Here is a 12,579-nt window from a genome sequence, read left to right on the forward strand (position 1 = left end):
CCACCACCCTCCTCCCACGAGGCCACGAGACGAAACCGTTTTATTTTTCTCCACAATTTTCGCTTGGCTCGCGGCCGTCCACGTGTCCCCCACACCCGCCACGTCACCATCCTACCCCCACCTACCAATCCCATCCTCTCCCTCCCAAACAAACCGCTTAAATAAACCCCGGGAAATTCACCCACCCAATAAACCATTCGATTCGGAAAACTTCCCTTCTTCTTGATATGTCACTTAAATAGTTATAAAAAATTAAAAAAAAATTAAAAAGTATATTAATATTTAATATAACAGTCCACAAACATATAAGTTTAAATTCAACTTCTATATCTCGTAACGAAAAAACAAATTAAATCGCAGCTAGCTAACGTATATTGAGCTAAAATTGTTTTTTCGTTGCGACTTGCGAGATATAAAAGTTACATTTTTATTTATATGTTAGTGGAGTGATATATTATATGTTAATATATTTTTTTAATTTTTGGTGCAGCGATATCGCCCTGAGAGATCAAAATCCACTTGCATTCGATTCCTCGCTTATAAAGCGGGAGACCAGTGCACGCCTCGCCGCGCCCGCGAGCTCGTCGTCGTTAGCTTTGCTTCGTGGCGACATCGTCGAGCTCGCTTGCTTGGTTGGTGATGGAGATGGAGCTAGGGTTGGGAAGGTACTGGGGGGTTGGGGGGAGGCGGTGCGGCGCGTGCGCGGTGGCGCCGGCGGCGGTGCACTGCCGGACGTGCGACGGCGGCGGCGGCGGAGGTGGGTATCTGTGCGCGGGGTGCGACGCGGAGCATGGGAGGGCGGGGCACGAGAGGGTGTGGGTGTGCGAGGTGTGCGAGCTCGCGCCGGCGGCGGTCACCTGCAAGGCCGACGCGGCGGCGCTGTGCGCCGCCTGCGACTCCGACATCCACGACGCCAACCCGCTGGCCCGCCGCCACGAGCGCGTCCCCGTGCATCCGATCGGGTCATCCGCCGCCCCGCCGCCGGACGCGCTCCTGCTCGGCGGGGAGAACGACGCCGCTGCCGCCGTCGACGGCGGCGGCGGCGGCAAGGAGGTGAAGCTGGACTTCCTGTTCGCCGACTTCATGGACCCGTACCTCGGCGGCTCCCCCGAGCTCGCGCGCTTCCCTCACGCCGACAGCGTGGTGCCCAACCACAACGGATCGGCCGGTCCCGCGATGGAGCTGGGCTTCGCCGGTGGCGGCGGCGCCGCCGTCAAACCGTCGTACAGCTCCTACACGGCGGCTTCCCTCGGCAACAGCGTAAGCTCTTGCCCTTCTCTTCCTCGATCGCGTCAAGAACACCTTGCATACTCGATCGATCGATCGCTTACATTTCCAATTTGTATTTCTTTCGATCGAGCAGGGCTCGTCGTCGGAGGTCGGGCTGGTGCCGGACGCCATCTGCGGCGGCGGCGGCGGAATCATCGAGCTCGACTTCGCGCAGTCCAAGGCGGCCTACCTGCCATACGCCTCGACCCCTAGCCATAGCGTAAGCTCTCGCAAGCACGCCATGAACACAAGAAATCACCTCAAGTTTTATCAAGATCCAACCATCTAACTAGTCTGTTTTTTCTGTAACCAGATGTCCTCGTCGATGGATATGGGCGTGGCGGCGCCGGAGATGAGCGACGGCGCGGCGGCGGCGGCCGGGAGGGCGTACGCGGCGGAGGGGAGAGCGGCGCGGCTGATGCGATACCGGGAGAAGCGCAAGAACCGGCGGTTCGAGAAGACGATCCGGTACGCGTCGCGCAAGGCCTACGCCGAGACGCGCCCCCGCGTCAAGGGCCGTTTCGCCAAGCGCGCCGACGACCACGACGCCGCCGCGCCGCCGCCGCAGATCATGCTCGACTTCGCCGGCTACGGCGTCGTGCCTACCTTCTAGTGTTCTAGCTCATCGATCTGAACGTTTTTTGAGCTGGCAAATTGATCAAGCTGGCGTTGCATACGTACAACGTAGTACTTCAATTCACCATGCATAGGATTAGCCAAAGTTCTAGTTGATCACAATTCACAAACTTGAAAGTTTTTTTTAGCTAGCCTGATTGAGTTTTAGGCTAGTTTCTGCAATCGTGTTTGCTAGAACGGCTATAACTAGTTGTAGTTAATCTGGATTTTCTGTATGTATGGTGTTTGTAGTACCGATCTGATGATGATGATGAAGAAAAATATTTGGGCAAAATCGATCGATCTCATCCAGTTTCTAATTAACATGCATGCGATCGATTACGCGCGAGATCTGGATTGAGATTAAATACTCGATTGTTTGTGTGATAAATTATTGATGGGACGGCCGGCGACTTACTACTAGTATCAAGATCGTGACATGCTTGACTTGAATAGTAGTGGCAAAATCTGCAAAAAATAGTTCAGGTTCAAAAAAAAATAATCTGCAAAAAAAATAATTTTACAAGAGACCTCGGTTTGAATTATTACAAGCACGTGTGTTGGTCTCTTGTAAAATTATTATTTTGCAGATTATTTTTTTTTCAAATTACGTTGCGATGTAATTTGAAAAAAAAAACTAGGTCCAAACTCTAATGTAGTCTTGAAAATTTTTTCTGAAAGGCCCTGCACTTTAAATGGAGCCCCAAGTCTAAAATAAAGAAAATGGGCCGTTGCGCTCGTTCGGCCCAGAAATGCCTGTGAGTTGGCTCTCAGCTTTTGCCAACTCAGAACGAACCTAATTGATAATAAAACTCATAATCCCAAAAATTAATAAAAATAATTTTAAGAATAATTAACCGTAAATACAAGCATTGTGTCAAATTTATGATTTAAACCCGGATGGACTGGTTAAACCTAACTTGTTGAGCTAAGCTCACTTCGCTTTAGGAGTAGATTTTGGAATAGAGCTGTGGACTGGCGCTAAAACTAATCTACCTTAGTTCATTTTCTAAAGATCTTTTTAGCCCATTTTATTTTTTTGAGCGAAGCTAAACATTTTGATTGAATTATAGTTTTAAAATAGGTGGATGTGAGCTCTGTCAAACAAACCCTTGGTTTTTTAGATGCTACTCCATTTGTCCCATAATATAAGGGATTTCGAATTTTTGCTTACAACGTTTGACCGCTCGTCTTATTAAAATTTTTTTAAATTATTATTTATTTTATTTGTGACTTACTTTATTATCTACGGTACTTTAAGCACAACTTTTTGTTTTTTATATTTGAAAAAAATTAAATAAGACGAGTGGTCAAACGTTGCAAGTAAAAACTCAAAATCCCTTATATTGTGGGACGGAGGGAGTACAAGCCTTTCGTACTTTTTATCTTACGGATTACGGATGATCACAATAACGTTTCTTGAGCTCCCACGTGATGCCTTCAGAAGAATTACTTGTTCTTACATATTGACATCATCAATGATTCATTACATTTTGAACATTATTTTAGAATTGACCAAAGTTTTGTAAGTTACTGCAGTACTGAAATTAACAAATTAATTAATTGTATGGGGGCAAATAATATACACATATTCACTTGTAAGCACTGTATTATTCACTGAAATATGTTAATTATTATTTTTGCATATTATTATTTTAATTAATTACTCAATCATAACTCATAACTCATAAGTAATATGATTGAGTACACTTTCACAAAATTCATTTTAGTTTCTCAACAAATGATATTCTACTATTTGAGTAAAGAAGTTGCATCGACCAGAGAAAGTTTCCTGTAGCTTTATGAAAACTTTTTGATAACTTAAATACCTGAGAGTTGGAGATGCGTGGAAACCCAACACCTAGAAGTTTTTTTTTTAAAAAAAAGAGTATTTTTTTTAAAAAAAAATACAACTTAATTAACAAAACTATCATTTTGATGCAACATTAGCTACAACGATAGTGTGAGAAATTATCATAAAAATAACTGTAGCAGTATATAACGTAAAAATTATAGTTTTGTGATAATTTCTCACGTTATTATTGTAGCAAACTGAAATATTTAGCCAATGTTGTAGCAGACGGATAGTTTTTGAGCCCGACCTTGCCTCCGCCTCGGGCGTACTGTAGTCCGGTCCGGCCTCAGACAAAACCCTCGCTGCCTCCTCCTCCTCCTCCACGGCCGTCGCCATGTCCTTGCCACGCCACGCCGCCTTCTACTGGCCGCGCCTCCGCGCCGCCGACCGGGACGATGTCAGAGCCGCCGAGATGGGCCACGGCCTGGACCCGGAGGGGATCACGATCACCCCGCTCATGGACATGGTGCTCGGCTTCCTCTACCAGTCCATCCCCAGGCCGCCCGTCTCCGCCTCCGCCTCCCTCTCCGCCGCCACCGGCGACGGCGACGGCGACCGCATCAGCCTCCTCCCCGACGACATCCTCCGCGCCGTCGTCTCCCGCCTCCCCGCCAAGGACGGTGCGCGCACCGCCGTGCTCTCCTCCCGCTGGCGCCGCCTCTGGCGCTCCACCCCGCTCGTCCTCGTCGACACCCACCTCCTCCTGCGGCGGGGGGGAGGCCGCCCCGCGCGCGCGGGCGCCGCCTCGCGCGCCGTCGCCGACGCCGTCTCCCGCGTCCTGGAGGCGCACCCGGGGCCCTTCCCCTTCGTCAGCCTCTCCTGCAGCTTCATCGGCGACGACGCGCAGAGCGGCGTGGCGGCGCGGTGGCTCGACCTCCTCGCCGCCAAGGGCGTCGAGCACCTCGTCTTCGTCAACCGCCCCTGCCCGCTCCCCGGTGTGACCCTCCCCGCCGCGCTCTTCAACTGCTCCTCACTCCGCCGCCTCTACATCGGCTCATGGGAGCTCCCCGACACCGCCTCCATCCCTCTCCCTCGCGCCGCCGCCGCCGCCGCCTTCCCCAACCTGCGGGAGCTCGTCCTCGGGTGCGTGGTCATGGTTGACGGCGACCTCCCCTATCTGCTCGCCGCGAGCCCTGCTCTGGAGACCCTCGCCGTGTTCGGGATCCTCAACACGCTGCGGGCGCGCCTCTCCAGCGGCAGCCTACGGTGCGCGCAGTTCTGCTTGTCGTTCATGGAGGAAGTGGCCGTGCTGGATGCTCCGCGCCTCGAGCGGCTATTCCTCTGGAGAAACATCAAGAACACCAGGGTCAAGATTGGCCATGCTCCTCAGCTTCGTATGCTTGGTTACCTGCAGCCAGGAGTGCACCAACTGGAGATCGGTAACACCATCATCAAGGTGAAGATCAAGCCTGATTGTTGTTTCGATGATATGCGCGTCGTATCAAAGTAGACAGACCATGTTTATTTTGGGCAATGGATGAGTTAAATGCCTGATGAAATGTGTACTCAATCTGTTCCTGGGTGCATATTGCAGGCAAGAACAATTGTGAGGCCAGGCACCACTGTCCCGAGCGTCAATATGCTGGCCTTGCACCTGCATTTCGGAGTTCGGAATGAAGTGAAAATGCTGCCCAGCTTCCTCAGATGCTTTCCCAACGTTGAGACGCTGTGTGTCGAGGTGGAGTCAAATCCTCCTTTCCCTGCACTTGTTGTTTCTTCCATCATCATTACTGCATTGCATCAGATCGTTGCTTCTGTGCTTCATAGTGCATTACTAGTATATGGTATTTATCAGTGTCTTTTACAAAGCAGTAAAAATTGATAATTACTTATCTGACTAAGTGGAACAGTGGCATAAGATCACAATTAGCTACTATATGTAATGTGAACACCTCGTGAATGATTAATTGGCCCAATAATCTGTTGTACTAGTGGTAGGCCCCATCCATTGCTCCAAGGTGCATGTAAAAGATGCTGATTGTGCAAATTGTTTGCAGTCATCTATCAAAATTTAAGTATAGCAACCATGAGGATCACTGCATGTTCCATCGACTAAATTGATTTTTAATATGTTTCTTACAACATCATGTACTAGCTTCCAGTGACAATTGATACATGAGCAATTGTGAAAAATGCACTACTTATTTTTATATGTTAACAATGGAAACCAGCTCACCAATTGGGCCAACTTTGTCAACACATATTGCCCCAAAACCTTTCTCTTATGCTTCATCAATACTAGAGAAATGTCTCGGCATTTATTTTGGAGAGCTACTATTAGGCTCAAAGCAGTAAAGCACATCTATGGTCCTTAATATTACTATCTATGTTGATATTTTACAGGGCTTATCTCATTTTAAAAAGTCTTTAAGGTTAAAGTTTGACCATTAATTGCTTGTAACTTAACAATTATAAAACCAACATTTTGTGAAAACACTTTGAAAATGAATCTATTGTGCTAATTTCTATACACTAAATGTACTTCTAAATTTGCTTCTAGTTTGACTAATTGTTGGTTAAAATATATATACAATTAGACCTTTTGAAATCAAAATACACCTCATAAAAATCAACGAGGGAGTATGCAGTTGTCTATTCTCGCATGATAATTATGCACAAACTTTTTTTTTCTCGAAAACGCAGGAGAGCTGCATTTCATTTCATTAAGGGGAAGAAAAAATAATACAAAAACACAACACAAAGAAAAAACCAAAGTAGGAGTGCCCGAGCCCTCCTACCAAGACCCACACACACTAGACAACCCCGGGAGCTTAGTTGCCTAGATTAGCCGTCCCACTAAGGAGCTTTTGAAGGCGAGAAGCTCCAGCGACACCCCAAAGATGGCCCTCATTTTCTATCACTTGCAAGACCGTCGCTACTCTAGGATTGGCTTTATTGAAAACGCAGTCGTTGCGGTGCTTCCAAATCTCCCAAGCTACTAAGGTTACCAAGGAGTTAATCCCTTTTCGCACCTCCTTCGGCCGGTTCTTTGTTGCTTGGCTCCACCACCTCAGAAAGCGGTCGGTAGAGGGTTGAGGCGCAGCCTCGGCTAACCCTAGTCTCCAAAAGATTGCCGTCCAAACTTGGCGAGAAAAAACACAAGAGATCAAAATGTGTTGGATGGATTCTTCACTTTGATCACAAAGGGGGCAGATCACTGTGTGCTGCAGCCCACGCTTAGCTAGACGATCGGCTGTCCAACACCTATTATTGATGGCCAGCCAAATGAAGAATTTGCACCGGAGGGGAGCCCAACACTTCCAAATACGTTTCCAGGGAGCAAAATGAATCGAACCCAAGAAATAGGCTTCGTAAGTTGATTTGCAAGTGTAAACGCCATCTGCAGTAAGCTTCCAAACATGCTAATCCTGGACATCTTGTAGCAGCACCACCTCTTCTACTAGATCCCAAATGGCCAGGTACTCAGCAAGAACCTAGACCGAAAGCCCCCCTTGGATGTCAGCAACCCAACTTCTATTTGTCAAAGCTTGTGCCACAGAACGTTGCTTTCTTGCTCTTTTAGGGATTAAGGTGAAAAGATTAGGGGCTAGCTCAGCAATCATCTTTCCTTGCAGCCATCTGTCACTCCAAAACTTGGTATGTTCTCCATTTCCAAGGATAGTTTTGACAGAGACAGCAAAAAGAGAGTGGACATTTTTGGGCACATTGATGGATAAACCGGCCCAAGGCCTAGATGAGTCTGTTTTTTGCAGCCAAAGCCATCTCATGCGCAAAGCCCACCCCATCTTTTGGAGATTAAGAATACCAAGTCCCCCTAAAGACAGGGGTCGACACACTCGATCCCAAGAGACCAAGCAGTTTCCTCCATTTGCATTGTCACTCCCTTTCCATAAAAAACCACGGCGCCTCTTGTCAATGGCTTTAAGCACCCATTTAGGAAGATCCAGTGCCATCATTGCGTAAATAGGGATGGCTGAAAGAACCGCCCTAACAGCTGTGAGCCGGCCAGCTTTATTCATCAAGGAAGCTTTCCAACCCGGGAGATTGTTCGCTACTTTGTCCACTAAAGGCAGCAGGTCAGCCTTGGTTGGTTTCCGAATTGTAAGAGGAAGCCCAAGATAATTGCAAGGAAAACTGGACATTTGACAAGACAACTCATTGGAAATTAACACCAAATCATTTTCCAAACAGTGAATCGGAGTGCAAGAACTCTTCATCATATTGGTCTTTAGCCCTGAGACTTCGCCAAAGAACTCCAAAATTTGCTTTATAAGAGATAGGTCCCCAATTGTAGGTTGCAAAAACATGACCACGTCATCCGCATACAAGGAAATCCGATGAGTTGTTTGCGGGACAGCGAGAGGTTCCAAAAGCACATCATGATCAGCACGAGCTACAATAGAATTCAGCACATCCATAACCAAGATAAAGAGCATTGGTGATAGTGGATCTCCTTGCCGGAGACCCCTGCAGTGGTCAATAACCTGACCGGGCTCCCCATTGACCAAAACTCTCGTTGATGAAGTTGACAGCAAGAGGCATAGCATATTACACCAAATCCTCCCAAACCCCAAATGGCAAAGGACCTCCATAAGAAAAGACCAATCAACTGAATCAAAAGCCTTAGAGATATCAAGTTTAAACATCACATGAGCCTTTTTACTGCTGTGCAGCCTTCTAACCATTTGTTGGACAAGTAGAAAATTGTCATGGATGCTTCTACCCTTTATAAAGGCACTTTGGTTTATCGAGACCATAGCCGGGAGCAAAGGAGCCAGCCGGTTTGCCATTAGTTTCGCAACCAGCTTGGCAAAACTGTGAATAAGGCTAATGGGGCGATAATCCTTCACAAAAGCCGCATCAACTTTTTTTGGCAAGAGAGAGATAAAGGCTGTGTTAAGAAGCTTAAATTTATCCACGTGACCACAGTGAATTGTCGAAAGGGCCAGCATCACATCATTTTTGATAATATCCCAACAAGATCTATAGAATCTACCCGTAAAACCATCGGGCCCAGGGGCTTTATCAAGCGGCAAATCTTTAATAGTTTTCCAGACCTCTTGTTCCGAGAAAGGATCTTCTAAAAAGGCCAGATCATGCTGAGCTAACCCAATTTTAGATAAATCAAGGGAGAACTCCCTCTGACTAGCTGTCCCAAGAAGGTCCCTGTAGAAATCAAACACTGCCTCTTGCTTATCTTCCTGAGAGGTGAGAATTTGATCATCAACTTGCAGTTTGGGAATAAAATTCTTTTTCTTTCTAAATCTGGCATGCTGATGGAAATAAGAAGTGTTGGCATCCCCCTCACGAAGATACAGGACCCTGGATTGCAATCTAGCAATGGTCCGCTCTAGAGAAGCTAAACCAAGACAATGTAATTTCAGTTTTTTCCTCAGCCAATCCTCACCGACTGACAGAGCCCGAGAATCTCTTGCAATTTCCAAACGGTGGAGCACTTCCTTTGCCATTCCAAGCTGAAGCTTGACATTGCCCACTTTTTTGCTGCTCCATTTTTGAAGTCCTTTTGTTGAGACGTATTAATTTGAGATAAAAACGCTCCACTGGGCAAGCAGCCCTCAAATGCGCCCCCCAATTTTCCTCTACCAACAACTGAAAACCATTGAGTTTGGGCCAAAAACTTTCGAAATGAAATCTTCTTTTTCCCTGTACTCTAACCTTTAGGCCAAGAATCAAAGGACAATGATCAGAAATTACAGAAGCAGAACTTTGCAAAAGTGAATCGGGGAAATATCCTCCCAGTCCGATGAGCAGAAAACCCGATCGAGACGGACCAAGGTTGGCACTGTTCGCTCATTAGACCAAGTATATTTGCGTCCCAAGAGAGGAATTTCTTTCAACTCAACATCATCTAGGAGGCGTCGAAACCTCCCCATCAAAGCCCGGTTCAGGTTGTTATTGTTCTTATCAGCAGCTTGATAAATCAAGTTAAAGTCTCCTACCACAAGCCAAGGTCCAGCACAGAGAGCACGAATATCCCTTAACTCTTGTAAAAAGAGCACTTTGTCCTCATCCTCCTGAGGGCCATAGACTCCTGTTAGCCACCAATTGTGACCATCAAGGTTACTGAAATGAACTGACAGGGAGAAAGAATCCACACGGGAGGAAATAACTTGGCAAACCGAACTTTCCACGCGACCAGAACACCCCCACAAGTGCCAACAGTCGGAAGAGTTACGAAATTATCAAATCTTGACCCAAAAACTGAGAGGAACAGACGCTGAGAGAAGGCTGCACACTTAGTTTCCTGAATGCAAACAATATCCGCATTGGAAGAAAGAACAACATCACGAACTGAATTATGCCTGTCAGGACTGTTAAGCCCCCGCACATTCCACACCAGAATATTAGAGGGAACTGACATGGAGAAAACCTTTTTTAGAAAGAGAGACCACTGGACCAGGGAAAAAATGAGCAGCTCAAGCAACACAAAGCAGGTCCGAGGGATGGACCTGATCCCCCTCATTATGCACAAACTTAAATCTAACACAGAAAATAGAGCACTACGTATTCGGAGCCTTTGGAAGAAATAGTTACATACTTGGCATCATCAATGATTCATTACATTTGGAACATCGTTCTAGAACAGACCAAAGTTTCGCAACTTCTTGCAGTGGTGAAATCAACAAATTAATTAATTTTACGGGGCAAATAATATACCTATGCACTGTTGACATTGGTCAGTGGTTATATGCTTGAGTAGGCTTTCGCAAATATTCACTCTAGTTTGTCGACAAAACGTTATTTGACTATATGAGTAAAAAAGTTTCATTGACCATACAAATTTTCCAGTATCTTTAGGCCTCTGATCACATCAGTTTTATGACCTTACGTCAATGCAGCTATTTCTTGCCATATTCTATAAACCAATTGCAAGCTTTAAATTTTGTGAAAAAATGAATGTTTAGCTTGGTTGAAAGCTTCAATTTATTGTTGTGTCATTTGAAGGAAATTACTGTATGTATTGTCTATTCGGATTAGCTTTTTAAGCAATGATTATGCCAAAATTATGAGTTAAGTATATCGAGGAGTGTCATCATCAAGGACATAAACATATTAGCCTTGCATTCTTTAATCACTCGGCGGTACCTTACCTGCTTGACGACCATATACCTCTTTTACTACTCTGCTAGATATAGGCATATAGCTGATTTTGCATTGGTATTGATTTTCAGTCTGAAGAAGCACCTGGACGCACTAGCAACATTGATGTCAACTTCTGGCAGGAGGCCGGCCCCATTGAATGTGTCCAGTCACACCTTAAGATGATGATCTTACGGGAGTTCCAAGGGGAGGAAAGCGAGCTTTCCTTCCTCAAGTTCGTCGGCGAGAATGCTCGAGTGCTGGAGAAGATGGTGATTGTGATGAAACTTGGAAGGTACTCTGCACCGGAAGAGGTGGCAGCCAAAGTGATGGATCTGCAATCTGCTAAATGGGCAAGGGAAGGCAACAAACTGGGGTTCTTGATCAGTAGACTTCGTGCAGGGGGTAGCGCTTGGAGCCTCCGAGATGGAACTGATCTGTCATGTGATGATCCTTTTATGTGCCTCTGAATTCAGAGCTCAAATGAGGCTGGCTACGTACATATTTCGACACCCAAGATTTCACCTGCAGTAGGCTAGTAGCTATGGTGACTACTCCTAGATGCAAGGCACTGATTTAGATTGTTGTGCTGTCTTTTGGGTTGGACAGGATTCAACCAATTACATTTGTGGTGACTACTCCTAATTGCTGGATTTCTATCCACTATTCCCCCAAACAAAAGAGTATCATGCCACATGTTTCTATCTGAATCTGAATGACAGAATGGTACTCTCTGAGTTCCATGCTTCGTACACCCTTTGTGAAAAGGCATGTAGCCTAGTGGATGTAGTGACCTGAATAGTACCCCAGGGTCCTAAGTTTAAATCTCCATAGGATTGAATTTCAGATTGGATTATTTGAGAGCTAAGTTTCCTATTTGATAGGCTAAGTTCCTAATTTAAAATGGCTGCATATATTGCTGAGTAAAAAAATGCCTTTCTCTTATATATATATATAAAAAAAAAAGCTGTGGCTCCGGACGAAGTGAGTCAGGTAGGTGAAATCCACCGTTGCGGGCCTACCAAAGCTGGGCCCACGAACGTAGTCGTTGAGCGCGAAAAGGTCAGCCCAGGAGGCCCATCGAGATATGGACCCCAGTTAGGCCCAGAAAGTTCATGGCCTGGTTTAAGTCGATCTATGGCCGTTGAATCAAAAAAACGAACGGTCACTATTCTGCGGCTATATATAGCCGCTTGCATGGCGCGCTCCGGTTGCCTCTCGCCGCGCCGGCGCCGGCGAGGGTCGCCGCCGGTGGCCGTGAGAAAGTTCCGGCGACTCGATTGACCGCCGCCGACGCCGGGAACAACTTCCCTCGCAAACGGACGGTGCCGACTTCGCCGGCGGCGAGTTTGGCGATCGAGCGAGCAACAAGACGATCGACCGACGATGAAATTTTCAGGTGAGCATGAATGGATGAAAGGAGCCAAATTAATTTGCTTGAGGGTGATCATGTTGATCGTCATATTAATTAGTAATTTTTTACTCATCCGTCCAAAAATATAAGTACTTTTGGACTTTGATATGGTTTTCGAGATGCTATTTTAACCAACGATATCGGTAAAAGCAAGATGTTCCAAATAAAAGGAGTTAAATATTATGATAGTTTGTTTAATGATAAATCTAGTAACATCAATTTTATTTTATATGATTGATCTTTTTTTATTTTTTTTGCTATTAATATTCAAAGTTACAAATATTTGATATGGCACTATGCTAAAAATACTTATATTTTGGGACGGATGGAATATTTATCATTCAACACAGTTTGGGGAATAATA

General features: G+C 45.9%; 2 protein-coding genes across 2 annotated transcripts; both read left to right on the plus strand.

Annotated features, from left to right (window-relative positions):
* Positions 1-555: 555 nt before the first annotated feature.
* LOC127761579 (zinc finger protein CONSTANS-LIKE 3-like) lies at positions 556-2,179 on the plus strand. The gene is made up of 3 exons (XM_052285890.1): positions 556-1,260; positions 1,364-1,489; positions 1,583-2,179. Exons 1-3 carry the CDS (start codon positions 640-642, stop codon positions 1,880-1,882), a joined length of 1,047 nt encoding a protein of 348 aa, XP_052141850.1. The 5' UTR covers positions 556-639; the 3' UTR covers positions 1,883-2,179.
* Positions 2,180-4,024: 1,845 nt separating this feature from the next.
* On the plus strand, positions 4,025-11,849 carry LOC127761792 (putative F-box/FBD/LRR-repeat protein At5g22670). Its single transcript, XM_052286121.1, has 3 exons — positions 4,025-5,135; positions 5,274-5,417; positions 10,894-11,849. Exons 1-3 carry the CDS (start codon positions 4,074-4,076, stop codon positions 11,269-11,271), a joined length of 1,584 nt encoding a protein of 527 aa, XP_052142081.1. The 5' UTR covers positions 4,025-4,073; the 3' UTR covers positions 11,272-11,849.
* The last annotated feature ends 730 nt before the right edge of the window (positions 11,850-12,579 follow it).

The sequence above is a fragment of the Oryza glaberrima genome, chromosome 2, assembly GCF_000147395.1.
Source record: "Oryza glaberrima chromosome 2, OglaRS2, whole genome shotgun sequence".
NCBI lineage: Eukaryota > Viridiplantae > Streptophyta > Magnoliopsida > Poales > Poaceae > Oryza > Oryza glaberrima.

Coding starts and splice junctions, on each gene's coding strand:
- LOC127761579 (XM_052285890.1), top strand. CDS start 640: ATGGAGATGGAGCTAGGGTTGGGAAGGTACTGGGGGGTTGGGGGGAGG. Junction 1,261..1,363: donor CGGCTTCCCTCGGCAACAGC/GTAAGCTCTTGC, acceptor TCGATCGAGCAG/GGCTCGTCGTCGGAGGTCGG. Junction 1,490..1,582: donor CCTCGACCCCTAGCCATAGC/GTAAGCTCTCGC, acceptor TTCTGTAACCAG/ATGTCCTCGTCGATGGATAT.
- LOC127761792 (XM_052286121.1), top strand. CDS start 4,074: ATGTCCTTGCCACGCCACGCCGCCTTCTACTGGCCGCGCCTCCGCGCC. Junction 5,136..5,273: donor TCGGTAACACCATCATCAAG/GTGAAGATCAAG, acceptor TGCATATTGCAG/GCAAGAACAATTGTGAGGCC. Junction 5,418..10,893: donor TTGAGACGCTGTGTGTCGAG/GTGGAGTCAAAT, acceptor ATTGATTTTCAG/TCTGAAGAAGCACCTGGACG.